The sequence below is a fragment of the Lutjanus erythropterus genome, chromosome 10, assembly GCF_056507025.1.
Source record: "Lutjanus erythropterus isolate fLutEry1 chromosome 10, fLutEry1.hap2, whole genome shotgun sequence".
Lineage (NCBI taxonomy): Eukaryota > Metazoa > Chordata > Actinopteri > Lutjaniformes > Lutjanidae > Lutjanus > Lutjanus erythropterus.
Window position 1 is genome coordinate 39,895,099 of NC_139326.1, and position 15,016 is coordinate 39,910,114.

Sequence of the window (15,016 nt, forward strand, 5' to 3'; positions counted from 1 at the left end):
ACTTGGGTGTCCCAGCAGACCTCCTCAGACACACAAACAGACAAGAACTGTCTCCTGCTCTCACTCTTCTTTTCTGTCTTTAAAATAAACTGCAGCTCGGGTCCGGACAGACGGATAAAGGAGGGACGCTGAGCGGTGGTCAGTGCGTAAAAACACTGCTGCCTCCTTCTCAGAGCGGTCGGTAAAAGTGCAGCCGAACGGTTCGGTGACGGCGGAGCAGCCAATGAACATAAATGGTGCGTGGTGACGCAACAGGGCCCCGTTGATAAGGAGCGGAGAGTCCAACCGGGACCTGAGAAGGAGAAGAAGGAGGAACGGCGGTTTTGGGGGGCCAGGCAGCAAACACTCGCCTATCATCAGTCAACGTGAAGCCAACTCCTCCTCCTCCTCGGCTGTTACGCACATGTATGCAGCCTCCCTGGCAAAAGACAAAACAGTCACTAAACAGACTACTGTAGGAAAAGTGCTGCTCCACACGGCCGCCGGGATCTTATAAAGAAAACACTCTGTGTGTTTCCCATTTTTTTATTTTTCTCTGCAGAGAGAAACTAGTTTGAGCGACAGAAATCAGCTGCTGAGCATCAACTTGGAACCTGGAGGAGGGAGGAAGCCTTTCTCAGGCTCCTGTCAGCTTTTTTTGGACATATCTGTTTTTGTTCCTCCTGACTGTGTGATGCAGTAGAAGAGCCAGCTTTGTGCAGAGTTTCTTATTGTTCTGCAGAAAATAAAGGAGAAGAAATTTTTCCAAATGCCTCGCAGACTGTCGAAATCCTGAAATATTACTCCCGGCGAGGAGGAGGCATCGGTGCTGAGACCCATGCAGCGGGGGCTTCCATAGTTGGTATGTTTATTCACCGTAAATGGAAAAGAAAACATAGAAAAATTAACTGGTAATAAAACAGAAATATTATCACACCTGAGAGAGACACAGATTCCAGTCAGAGAAGCGGAATCTGTGCGTTATTTATGAATTAATCATAGCTTATTAATAATGAGAGCTGCAGAGATTCGGATGACGGTTTCCATTGGCAGATGAGACGTAGTGTGGAGAACACGTGTCCAATTTTTCCCTCATATTTTTTCCTCCCTGATCTGGATTTCTCACTTGTCACGGCCAGAAAGGAGAACCTTTAAAAAAAAAAGCGAGAGTTCTCATCGCGCAGGGTTCTGGCCTCTGATGGACATCTTGGCTTGCAGATCCGAAGAGAACAGTTATAACATCCTCCCCTCTGCGGCAACCATGCTTTTCCATGGCCTCCCTGGAGGCGACGTGCACGGTGTGGTGGAAGAAATGGACCGGAGAGGAAAGAGCGAGTCAGCGGCCATCAGCTCAGCCATCGATATGGGGGAGTCGGAGACGGTAGGAGAGCTTCTTTTTTGGCCCCCTCGGCTTGTTAGCGCAGGCAGGCAGGCAGGCAGGCAGGCAGCATGGCAGAGAGGAGACATGTGACAGTGGCTGCACTCTCACAGCACTTTGATTCACTTTTTACTTACGAAAAACTGCCTAACAAACGTCTCAGTGTGTTATTTACTTTGTCTTTAAACGTCTCGAACTTTACGCACAAGGCCTGAACCCAGCAGTGATTTCTTTACCCTAAGTCCTAAAAGTTATTTTAGACTCAGCAAAGCTTCACAAGCTGCACAATTATTCAAGAAACAAAATTATTACAATTGTTCTTTAAATTAAGACATTTATTTCTTTAAATTTAGACATTTATTTCTTTAAATGTGCATTGTATGATGCATTCAAAACACACGTTAAACATAGTTAAAACAGCGTAAAATCAAATTAGATTTTAAATGGCTCACGAACAAAAACAAGACTTTTTTTCCACAGGCAAATTAACGCATTAATAGCAAGTTTTTATTCTGATCTATAAGACGACAAGTAGTTCTGTTTTAATTTTATATTCTATAAACAGTTATTACAATTCAGTAAAAACGCATAAATCTAGCGATTAAAGCTCAGTAATAATCCTTACCTGCGCTTGCACGCAAAAAGAGGAGATGGGATGGAGAAAATACTTTTATATTTTAATCCAGCTTCCGTCTTTTTTCAAAAATGTGTGGACATGTGCGCGTGTTCACATGCATGTGTCTATTTTGCAGGCCTCTCGAATATAACATTAAATGACAGCCCTGCATCATAAACATTCGTTTGTTACTGCACCTTTAATTAAAACTATTATTGTTATTAATATGAGAATTTGCAGCACAGATATGACTGATGTCCTCCGCCAAAAACAGCTGAACTTCATAATAAAAATATAGAAACCCACACACAGCGGGCTGATAATGTCAAATGACTTTTTTGTGCTTTTCCCCCCCTTTTTATTCTGCTGGTGCAGAAATATAAAAACGGTCTTATCGTTCCTTGTATATCTTCCTGTCATTGCAGTGTAATTAATATTATTCACAGGAATAAATATGAATAATACCAATGTATTTACCTACAATTTCAAAGAATATTCCAATAATGTTCATGATTTCACATTGCAGTCGTAAAATGGGGTTTATATGGTCATTTTTCATACTAAATTGCATGTGTGAACTCATTGTATTTTAATATTCATGTATTCTATTGTTGGGGAGAAAATACTTTTTAAACTCCTGCAATATTTATTTATAATATATCTATAATCCTCCCATATGTGAGTGCAGGCTGTGGCCCTCTGTAGTCAGCTTCTACCCGGTGATTCTCTCAGAATATTCTTCACATTAAAGCGAATAAACAGCCTCTGACTTTCGAGGATTTTACTGTTTCCTCTCCTCTGCCTTGTTAGGCTGTTTTCATGTCAGGCTATCAGGATGCTTTCACTTCATTTTCCTCTACCGTCCTGTTATTCTGACGCCGTGTCCTCGTACCTCTGTCCCGCAGTCCATGCCGTGTATGACCAGCGAGCGCGTGGCTCTGTGCGCGGGCTGCGGCAGGAAGATCGCGGACCGGTATTACCTGCTGGCCGTGGACAAACAGTGGCACATGCGCTGCCTCAAATGCTGCGAGTGCAAACTCAACCTGGAGTCTGAACTCACCTGCTTCAGCAAGGACGGCAGCATCTACTGCAAGGAGGACTACTACAGGTAGGAGGGCCACACAGGGCCGGGGCCACAGGGCCAGCTAGGGCCCGGAGCTCCACCGGCCAACAGGGTCTGGAATAAGCCCGATTTTAGGATTTTCTAAGTGACCATATTTAGGATTCATATATGATAAATATATATCTTAAATTAGGGTAATTGTGACTGATGGGGATGAACTCTCTTAAAGTTAAAACAGATGATCAGTTGATCTTCGTAACGCAACAAGGCGTCAAAAAAAAAAAAACAGATTTTCTGGATTTTGGATTGAAAAAGTCAATTTCATTTCAGAAAAAAAATCACGATTTATACATTATATTTATACATTTCTTTCTCAACGCTTGTGCCCTCATAATATGACTGCATGTGTAAAAACTGCTGCTTATGACAGCTCATATTTGTGACATAATCTATATTTTACTGTTTTGTTCCATTACATTCACGTGTGTCTCTCAGCAAAGCGCTGTGTAGGAAAGAAACGGTGCATGGAAAGAAAGAAAGACAGGAAGAGAGACAGAGATGAAATAGAAAAAAAGAAAACTAAAAAAGAAGGGATTTATATTGACAGTGCTGCTAAAAAACTGAATCCCATGTAATGAAATAGCTTCTTTTAGGTTTAGCAGCTCTGTAGGGGAGTATAGGCTGTGAACCCCCCTCACTGCCCCCACCAATCAGTGACAGGGAAGCTCTGGGAGACATGGGCTTCTTGAATAACAACTTATTATTCAATTAGACACGTGAACACATCAAAATTCCATGTCAGGTTTGGCTCAAACCCCATACACCTGGCTAATATCCATATATTATTAAATTTCAATATCGGCAAATGGGTGCAGGATATCTGTCGAACTTTAAGCTTCCGTGTGAGTTCAGATAAACTTCCTGGACTGTTTTAAAGTGCTTTAAAGTTGGGCTGTTTGCATGTCACCCGGCCTGTCCCCGTGTCCAGCCGCTGATGAGGTTTCTGTGTTGTCCGCAGAAGATTTTCGGTGCAGAGGTGCGCTCGGTGCCACCTGGGCATCTCAGCGTCGGAGATGGTGATGCGCGCCCGGGACCTGGTCTACCACCTGAACTGCTTCACCTGCACCACCTGCAGCAAGATGCTGACCACCGGGGACCACTTTGGTATGAAGGACAGTCTGGTGTACTGTCGGCTGCACTTTGAGACTCTCATCCAGGGAGAATATCAGACACACTTTAACCACGCGGACGTGGTCCCGCACAAAGGCCTGGGCCCGGCCAACACGCTCGGACTATCCTACTTCAACGGCGTGGGGACAGTGCAGAAGGGCCGGCCGAGGAAGAGGAAGAGCCCCGGGCCCGGAGCCGAGCTGGCGGCTTATAACGCAGGTAAGAAAGACGTTTATAGAAATGTCAAAAAATCTTAAAACGTCAAAAAAAAAAATATGATCATCAATGACAAGCATGTTGTGGTGAATAAAAGATGGACAGAGTGAGAAAACCTAAAACTGCTTTTACCAAACAAATGTGCATTTCGTGTTTTATCCTGTTTTGATGATTTTACCTCAAAAATAACGATTTTAGATTTAAAACTTTGAAAAAGAATAGTTAAATATAGGGGGAAAAAATCGCTGCACAGTTCTAATGAACAACCGAGCTGATTAAAACTGACAGGCTTCATTAATGAAAATGTCTTTTTAACATGTAGGCTTTTATATTGGATCCGTGCTATCTTCGTCACTGAGTCAATGAGTTTATCATAACTTATCAAAGAAAACTGTACAGTTTTTTTTCTCCCCTGCAGTTTAATATCCATCGCCACATAATTTATACAAAGTGTTTATCATGATTTTACCACAATGGCATAACTATAAGCCTAGTTTTAAACACATAATATATTTTTAAGAGACATATTGTGCTAAATATTGACCTTATAGGACTGCTTTATTTTTAATTTCTTTAAAATCTCCATGATCTTAATGTTAATTGTGTTTATGATCATTTTGTTGAGAGTTTAGTGCACTTTGTGTCCCTATAGGATCTTTCACATTATGATAGTCACATTAGAGCTGCACAGTTGATGTGGCTAAAATATGGCTAAATGCAATATCTAAATTGCAAACACTGCAATTTAAAATGTGTTACAGAGCATGATCAGAATATAGTGCTGCAGAGATATCCTGGTGTAGAAGTCTTGCTCTCCAGATGTAAAAAAACAAAACACACACACACAAAAAAAAGGCTCCAACAAATCTTCTTCTCTTTTTTCTTTCAGTGAAAATCACAGTTATGATGCAAAAGTCATGTCGCAAAACCTGTGCAAATATGATTATTTCTCACTATATCCTGCAGCCCTAGTTTTGATTGAGATGACAGTTTCTCTCAGCAGTAACAGCAGCATGTTCATTTTGAGGCCAAACATTGTGCACGAATGAACCTGAGTACAAACTAACTAACTAACTAACTAACTAACTAACTAAGAGAGAAGTTTGGTCTCTTAACATAATTTTTAGACCACAGTTACTCTCGGCGCAAAAAACTTTAAGCTTGAATGTGAATGTTAAACTTTTTCTACAGATTTCATAAGAGTAAGAACGAAAAAAAACTTTTTAAATGATAATCTCAAAAAAATAATAATCACTATTAATAGTTGGTGGTTTTTAGTCATGTTTCAGTTTAGTTAAAAAAAAAAACATTTTTTTTTTCTCCCATGTCCTCTTTGGGGTATAAAAAGAAAAAAGTTTTTTGATGTTCCGGCTTTTGCTTTCACCCTTTTCCACTTGTCAGGCTCCATAGACATCTACAAACCCTAACACCACCACCCCCTCCTTCCCCAACCACACACACACACACACACACACACACACACACACACACACACACACACACACACACACACACACACACACACACACATATACACACACACTACACACACTACTGGAGTCCTTTTGCATTGGGACTGGGCCAAACTGGGTGTGTACCACAGAGATCAATGTGATTTGATGAGTTATTCACTGGAAGAGAGAGCAGGGGATACAAGAAGTTTCTTACAGCAGCAGCAGAACTCTGTGACTGGAGTCTCATTTTTTTAAATGCTTTGGCTTTAGTTAATTAACCTTCCAATTGTACACAGAAAAAAACAAGTTGATTACAAAAACATCATGTCAGAATATAGGATAAAAAAACAGTAACATTCTGAGTTTTCTTTTGTCATTTTCTGATTTTCATTCCTCTAAACTTTTTAACTGTTCAGTTTAAATAATCTGCAACAAGTGAAATGATTATATTCCCACTAAATTCAGTGCAAATAAGCTGCTTTTCTTTTATTATCCTGCTGGTTCAAGTGATTCTTCCTTGAAAGAAAAAGCAGTTTTTTATTTTAAGATAGTGTCACTTTTTAAAGTAAGGCTGCTGGAAAAACGAATCAAATTACTTTATAGATTAGAAATACAATTTCTGAAATTTTAAGGGCACTAGGTTTCATCTTAAGGATACAAAGAGTGTAATGTCTGAAGAAGAGAATATCCTAGCCTTTCTCTATTTGGTAAATAAAGACAGGAGAGTGAATGTGAAGCCCAGTCAGTGCAGAGAGTGCAGAGGCAGTGCGCCCTCTTCTGTTCCCATCTGGAAACAACATCAAAGCTTCACCTGCACACTCACATGAGAACATGTGGCGACCTGCAGCAGCCTGCAGCTCTCAGATGGTATTAACGCAGCGAATGAGACGTCGTGTGTGATGTACAACGAGGAGACGAGCAGGAAAAAACAGGCTGCTTTTTGTTAAAACGCTGCAGCATATGCTTTGGACAGAAAGCAGCATTTGTTCTGCCTGGTGTGTATGGGCTAATTAAGTGAAGTGTTATTCTGATGGTTTTCACTCACTTCATATTCATCATTTGCAGCGTTCTGATATTGAACACGAACTGTTATGCATGCAGCAACACTTTGGATGTTGCCAAGAAATTTGCAGGCTGGGACAAATACATGTGTGTTGTTGTGTGTGAGTATATATGTGTGTGTGTGTGTGTTTGCTGAAGCCAGGCTAGCACCTCCTCCCAGGAAAGAAAGACATGTAAGACAGGGACAGACAGACAGACGAGGTGCAGAGAGGAAGATGATCTGCAGCTGGAAGAAACAGCTGTCAGGTCACAGTGTCACCTCGGATCAGATCGATTGTATGGACTGAAAGAAAGAAAATGAATCAAGACTGAAGTTAGAATATTTTTAAGAAATTAAAAAGCAAAATGGACAATAAAAATTAAAAAAAATGCTAAAAAATGTTATTTGTAATGACGAATATTCAGCCCTTTCTTTCTTTCTGTGGGTGTTTTTATCTCCTTGCTTCTGTCATTCAGTATGGTGCATGCAATTTTTTACATTGCCCACCTTTCTTGAAAAATTTAAGCCTCAATCACACCAAAAATATTTTCTTTCTTTCTTGCTTGCTCATGCCTTCTTGTCTGGGCTTCATGTGGCATCCCTGTGTATGCATTTCTTGAGATTAATTGCTATATTAAAAATAAACCTATAATAACTGTCGGTTTAAAGTAGATTTGAAATGCAGAATATAATATAACATTAGCATCTGGATCTGCTTCGATGCCCTTAAACATACATTTTTAAATTGATTTCACAAGAATTTTGGTAGCTAAAAGCTAAAAAAAAAAAAAGCATAAAAAACCCTACAATGTTCAGTGCAAACAGCCAATCAGAAGTGCAGAATGAAACATATCAAACTGATGATGATTGGTGACTGGATCTAACCAGCTCTTCTCTCCTGCTCCCCCCCGGCTCGCATGCAGCGCTGAGCTGTAACGAGAACGATGGCGAGTCCATGGACCGGGACTCCCAGTACAGCTCCAGTCAGAAGACGAAGCGCATGCGGACGTCCTTCAAGCACCACCAGCTCAGGACCATGAAGTCCTACTTCGCCATCAACCACAACCCAGACGCCAAGGACCTCAAGCAGCTCGCCCAGAAGACCGGCCTCACCAAGCGGGTCTTACAGGTAACCACAGCCGTCTTTCCCCCTCACACTGAGTCCACGCTTTGCTTTGCTCAGGGGGGCAGGAGACCAACGCCAACAGGGGTGAAGGAATTTCACTTGTTTCCAATGCAAATCAGCCAGCGTCCAACTGTAAAATATATGAAGTGAGGTTTTCCTCAAAGAAGCCAAATCAGCTGCTTTATTTTAAGATAGTGCTGCTTTTCATTCCAGTGAAATTCTTGGAAGACTTTCAAGAAACAAGCTGAACAAAATCACAAATGGATTCTCTTGCTTTCTTTTTTCTCCTTGGTGTCAAAAGTAACTCTTTGAATGAACTTAATAAAGTCTTGGAAAGTATTTCCACATAATTAAATGGCTGTCTTTCAGTGTTAAGCAAATTTGTTGGCGCAATATAATTTTGTTGATTTGGAAGAACTCAATTTAGTGTAGAAGTTTGACCAACCCTAATAAATTAAGTTGACCCCACCCAAGGAAATCAAGTTGGACTGACAGAATTGCTTAATGCTAAAAGAAAGACATTTAACCATATGGTAATAAGTTCCACGATTTAATTAGATTCATTCAAAGAGTCATTTTTTGAGATGAAAGAAAAAAAGGCAAGAAAATCGTGTTTCCACGTGAGAAAATGGTATTCTCTCAGCATTAAGCAATTCTACTGGTCAAACTGAATTACACTGGGTTGGCAAATTAAGTTGAACCAACAGAACTGATTAATGCTTAGAGGTCATTAGAAACACTGTGATTTAAATAAGTTAGTTGAAACAGTTGAACAACTTGAACAAAATCAAAAATGTAAACTGTAACTAACTTTGAATGAACTTGATTAAATCATGGTACATATTATCATATGACTAATGGCTTTCTCTCAGCATTAAGCAACATTACCGGGCCAACTTAATTTACCATAGTTGACTTTACTAATTTATTACGGTTGGTCCAACTTATTTTTTATGGTAGTAAAATAACACCAGTAAGTGAAGGTCATACAACGCAAGAAAATTAAGTTGTTACAGAACTGCTTAATGCTGAAAAAAAAATTAATTTAATCACATGTACTACATGTCTATGATTTAATTAATTAAGTTCCTTCAAAGAATAACTTTAGTGTGTCAGGTAGGACTGCGTAAAAAAGTACAACGTTTATTTGTGTTCATATATGACGGATACATTTATATTCTTCTGCTTTCCACATGCTTTCCAGCACATGAAATATGAAGTTATTGTACAGTTTATTATGTCTACCTAGCTAAATCCAATGCAGTCAAACATAATCAAAAAAGAAGAAAGTAACTTACTGACTTTATTGAAAAGAGTTTCTAATTTCCTCTAGGAAGAACAAACTTAAAATTCAATGTGTGTGTTGATATTAGAATGCAAATTTACCTGGAAATGAAAAGAAAGCCATAAAAACCAAAATCTCACCTATTACAGTGGACGATGTGGTGTTATGGTGAGGACTGAGGGATGAGAAACACAAAGCTCTGTAGTACACACCAAGAAAGAGAAAACACAACAGAGCGTTTGATTTCCACAAAAGACGACAGCAAATTATCTAGGGGACTGAGGAGAAGAAAAATGAGACAAAAAGGTTTCCGAATCAAAATTTTTCTGAGAAGGAAGAAAAAAAAAAACATCATCCCACTGCTTTAATTAACGCTCCCAGAAAACAAAGCAGTCGTTTTGCTTTGATGCGTTCGAGTTTTCATGCCTGTTATTCCAGCTGAAGCGCTTCTCCCTCCGCCCGTTTCCCCATGGCTCCGTCATGATTCCATCGCTAACACGCCGCAACACGGTTCGCCGCCTCACTCACTACATCTCAGATTTTTATTATTGAAAAAGAGAGCAAAGATTAAGTGTTAAAAAATTCAAACGTGAAAATAAATGAACATCAGGGACACTGAGGAGCTGGATGTTGGTTGCAAAATTTGGGTTCACGTATGGGTTCATGGGGTCCTTCACAAAATGACGAAAAAACATTAATTTCATTTCCATTTCAAATATGAGAATAGACAGGTGCATTATTATCTTTTCACAGCCGGGACTCTATATTTTCATGTGCAAACATAAAAGGAAGGGTCTTATTTTTCTGAGGCTCCCACTTTCTTTTTCTCTGTGACTAGCCTTAAAAAGTAAAGTCTTTTTGTACACAGTGGAGGAGCACCCTGGCTTTGTGTTTTTAAGTGTTCTTCTATCCTTGACTCCAGTCTGAGCATCTGCAAACAGACTTGAAACAGACACGAGGAGGAGATGCTCACTGGTGTGTGCTCTTTACTAACAGCAGAAGCAGGGAGGAGGGGTGGAGGTGGAGATAACGTGGCTCTGCTGAGGGGTCTGTGGCATCAAAATGTTTCGAGGACAATATCAGTATTTTCTTTTTTTTGCATATTTTAGCCATTTTGCTGCAAAATTTCTCAGGTCTAAATTAAACAACAAAATGTCTTTCATTGTCTTTAAAAACGTCTGGTGAACATTTTTAGATCTGATGTTCCTATCAGCAGGACGAAGGTGCATAGCATAGTATAAAGGGCAAGAAAATCCCAGGTTCCCAAACTGCAGTGTCTTTATAACCCTAACCAAGACGTTTTGGTGCTTAAACCTAACCAAACTGTGACTGTCACCTAAAATATTTCTCAGCAAGTTGTAAGTTTTAAGTCTAACCGCATGTTTATTATTGCTAACCTGACCCTGGATTGAGAACATGTGCACTTTTCATGGCCAGGCAAGGCAAAACATGACACCGTCACATGTCACAGTGGACCAGTGGGTCCATTACATGATTTGGTGTTATACCAACTTCTCATAGACTGTTTTTTTCATCTGTGGCAACTTGGGTTGGGTTTGGTTGAGCTGAGGCACAAAAATGTCATGGTTTGGGTTTGGGAAAGAACATGATTTGGGTTAAAATGCATTAAAACTGGCCACAAGAAGGCAGGACTGACTGTACACATGTGACATATTACATACTTATAAAGTAGATTTGGTTAATGTATTAGCAAACAGCTGCTGGTGACTTTCAGAATGTCAGTCCATTATTTGCTCTTCGTTGTTTTTCTCTCCATTTTGGTCTCACCCAGTGCCTGAAAAAATAATCTGGCTCTTTAGCAGCTAATTGCTCCATTATGTTCACCAGCTACTTGCTAACTTTGTCTGTCCGCTCTTGGTGCTTGGCAGGTAGGTCTTACCAGAGCTTTTATGTTGAAAACAACCCTGGAGAAAACAGCAAGATGCTAAAATGATCCATAGAGTAGAGAACACGCAGCCATTTGAGGCATTGTTCATTAAAAATGTTGTTTGGTGCAGCTTTTCAGTTAGAGACTGACCCTGGTCATGGGTAAGCTGTACCAATGTTTACTGGTAGGAAACAAAAACAAACATTCCAATACTACCATACTATAAAGTATGCCAGAATCCTAATATATTATATGGCAAAAATACCATGATGTTCTATAGTACTCAGTCGCATTTGGCAGTATGCAAGACAACATGCTCCTCTGGGTATTCTGACCCACAATCCCCTGCACAGTGGATGATATGTCACATTGACTAAGCAAATGACAGCTCATTAGCTGCATTCCAAAATTACATCAAAATTCACTCTATGAACTGTTACAAAAAGAGAGTCAAAGTTCAAGGGAATGTCCCAATAAAGTCACATGTCCCAACTGTACGCATACTGCATGCAACAGTGCATACTTTGTAAGGGCTGCAGTATGTACTAAATGTAAAAAGAATGTGTGCAATTTTTTGAATGCAGCAAAAAAAAAAAAAGAAAAAAAAAAGATCTGCATGAAGTCGAACCCATCCATCTCATCCATCTTTTTGTTTTGAGGTCACACTTCTTCTGCCTTCACCCCTGACACAGCTGCTAAAGATCCTTGTCAGAAAAATGTAAAGATAAGTCTTATTTAAAGGGGCAGTTCACCCCAAAATCAAAAATACATGTTTTCAGCCAGGCTTGTAGTGCTGAGTTTTTGAGGTATCGGCCGTCAAGATGTCTGCCTTGTCTCTGGATTAAATGGCACTCAGCTTTTGGTGCTCAAAGCAACAAAATAATGAGTTTGAAAAATTCAAAACCAGTGTCTTTCCAAACATCATGACCCGGTTGCTCAAGACAATCCACAGGCCTTGTTGTGAGCAGTTTCATGGAGGAACTGCTTTCTTTCTGCAGTAGAATCTATCAGAACTACATTAAAATCTACTGACACTACTTTCTTTCCTCAAGAGAGAAAGTAGTTCCTACATAAATTTGCTCACAGTACGGTCTGTTGATTATCTTGAGTAAAGACACATTGGTTTTTATACATATTTTTGATTTTGGGGTGTAATGTACCTCTAAGCATTTGAACAAATGGATGATGCTGTTTTTCTGAGGACAGTCTCAGCTATCATGACCTTACAACTAACAGTTCGCCAACACAAACCACAGAGTATGAGACATGTTTTTTCCACCTCTCAGGCAGCCACACAGTGGGCCTCCTTTCATTTTATCACAAAATTATTCAGACTGAAAACATGCTTGAGACCCAGTAGTTAATCCATCATGTGAGCATCATGTCTGCTGTGATTAGTGTCACTTTCATTATGGTTGTGTGCGGTGACGTAGTTATAAAGTGCAAACAGAGCTGCAGAGCCTGCACTGTGTTAACATGCTGCACAAACTAACAGGAGTAATAGCAGACGTGATGTTCTGTGTGGTCATCAGGACAAAATACATTTCTGTAAGAAACTTCATTTCCATACAGAGTCTTTAACCTGCATGGAAATTAGAACGGTGCTTCAAATAATAATAATAAATCAAATAGCATGCTTTAGAAAAATGGTTGCCAGTGCTGTCAAGTGTGTAAATGATTTCTCAAGTGTGGTCAGTTTGGATTGGCATTTGTGAGTCAGGGACATGTAAATGTGTTCTCAGTGCAATGGAAGAAAAACCACAGATAACTCAACACCAACATGTCTTTTTAGAGCTGTGTCCTGGTTACTCTTCATAATCCACAGACCTTGTAATGGACAGTTCTCACTGGAAATAAAAAAAATAATCTCTGTGGGTTATCTTGAGCAATAGACAAAAATGATACTGCAGAAGTCTGATTTCTATTGGTATGAGCTCCACAAATGGTGGAGTGGTGGAGTAAAACAGTAACTTTCTGCACAGCCAGTAGATTTTGTGTAGTTTGGGTGAACTGACCCTTTAGGAGCCCCTGGTAAATGCTTTCATTTGAGTGTTTAAATGTTATTTTGTTGAGCTTTACATTTTTTTGAGGTGGGGTGCACGCCTGCAGTTTGGAGAGGCAGCAGGAGTACTGGTGTAGGAAGCTAAGCAATGCCCTGCTGTGGACGGGGTCAGGAGCAACATGTTTTTTAGTGATTTTAAAAAATAATCTATATCAGTTTAAGTGTATGCTATATTAAGAATATTTTCACTGTTTTACCTTGCTGTCAGACAACCTTTTCAGATGGGAAACTTAAGTTTTATAAGCTAAACATCGCTTTCTCCAAAGCAACCAAACTTCATTGGCAAAAACAGTAATTTTACCTCACAGAACAGTGAGAGAGTTGCTCATCCTCCACTGCCTTGATTGGTTACTTATTTTGTGTTATTGTGTGACTTGGTGAACCTGAACAAACCCTTTTAAAACACAGAAGTCACAAGATAGCACAAACAAACAGCAGCGGGAGCTCAGGACAACTGACATCTACTGAACGCAATACATTGACAGTCGATAAATACCTCGTATAGCCACCCTTCAAATAATCTGAACTATCCCTTTAACACAGTATCAGAAATGTCATGGCTGTCATTGAGTGTGGTTCTAACAGTTTGTTATTTTATTTCTACAGGTCTGGTTCCAAAACGCTCGGGCCAAGTTTAGGAGGAATCTGCTGCGGCAGGAGAGCACCGGGGTGGACAAGACGTCCGACGGCTCCACGCTGCAGGGCGGGACGCCGTCGGGACCGGCCTCAGAGATCTCCAACGCCTCCATGAGCCCCTCCAGCACCCCCACCACCCTGACAGACTTGACCAACCCCACCATGCCCACCGTTACCTCCGTGCTCACCTCAGTGCCGGGCGGCATGGACGTCCACGAGTGCCGGAGCCCGTCACAGACCACGCTGACGAGCCTCTTCTGATGGACGGAGCCCTTCGCCACAGCCTCACCCCTCAGCCCTCCCCCCTCACCTCTCCCGGATCTAAAACTGAGCACTGTTGACTCCTTCGAACATTAAACGGATTAGTAAAGAGAAGGTAACGGAAACATTAAAAAAAAGATTTCATTTTGCTCTGAGCCCATTAGAGACTATTTGCATAGTGAGGCGGCCAGCCTTACAGATGGAACAGTTGTTGTTATTTTGATGTTGTTGTCTTGTCGAGAACTGAGGAGACTTGATTTGCATTTTTCAATGTTTACAGAAAGAGACTGCGGGGGGAAAAACTGCTTAATTTTTGGAAATTGTTTTTTTCCAGCACAGTATTTATGTTGTTGTACAAGAGTCACTGTTAGAAGGATTGTAAAAAATTCTTTTTTTGAAAATCTGAGATTAAACACAGGTTACAATATCCTACGACTGCCATGTGCCTTACAGTCCATTTTATCTCTTCTCCGAACTCGACCATGGTCAGAAAACAAATGACAGGACAGTGGTGAAGACCTCAAAGTGTGTGTGTGTGTGTGTGTGTGTGTGTGAGAGAGAGAGAGAGAGAGAGAGAGAGAGAGAGAGAGGGGACAAAAGAAAACACATTCTTGACTCAATTAGAAGTACAGATTGTTGTGTTAAAAATATTCTGGTAAAAGTAGAAGTACTGATTCAACTTATTCTACTCAAATAAAAGTGAAAAAGTACAGGCTCTGAAATGTACTATAAAAGTAAAAAGTAGCCGTCTTTTATGTATATTTTTTTCCTGTTACATAATTTTTTGTCCTGTTACATTTTTTGTCTCATTACGCTGCTTTTGGTCGTTACGTCTTTTTC

General features: G+C 40.2%; 1 protein-coding gene across 3 annotated transcripts; it reads left to right on the forward strand.

Annotated features, from left to right (window-relative positions):
• Window positions 1-271: 271 nt before the first annotated feature.
• Window positions 272-14,608, forward strand: lhx2b (LIM homeobox 2b). Of its 3 annotated transcripts, XM_084729303.1 has the most exons (6): window positions 273-841; window positions 1,119-1,360; window positions 2,879-3,081; window positions 4,055-4,425; window positions 7,842-8,047; window positions 13,886-14,608. In XM_084729303.1, the coding sequence occupies exons 2-6, from the start codon at window positions 1,178-1,180 to the stop codon at window positions 14,174-14,176; spliced, it is 1,254 nt and encodes a 417-aa protein (XP_084585429.1). In that variant the 5' UTR covers window positions 273-841; window positions 1,119-1,177; the 3' UTR covers window positions 14,177-14,608. The 3 variants fall into 3 exon arrangements, with proteins under 3 accessions (XP_084585430.1, XP_084585429.1, XP_084585427.1); XM_084729304.1 differs by having other exon boundaries at window positions 272-1,360; window positions 4,058-4,425; XM_084729301.1 differs by having other exon boundaries at window positions 273-1,360.
• The last annotated feature ends 408 nt before the right edge of the window (window positions 14,609-15,016 follow it).

Bases quoted from the DNA above. Each gene is read 5' to 3' on its own strand.
- lhx2b (XM_084729301.1), top strand. From the start codon at position 1,178: ATGGACATCTTGGCTTGCAGATCCGAAGAGAACAGTTATAACATCCTC. The intron at 3,082-4,054 runs GTAGGAGGGCCA...TGTTGTCCGCAG, and splicing joins TGCAAGGAGGACTACTACAG to AAGATTTTCGGTGCAGAGGT. The intron at 4,426-7,841 runs GTAAGAAAGACG...GCTCGCATGCAG, and splicing joins GCTGGCGGCTTATAACGCAG to CGCTGAGCTGTAACGAGAAC.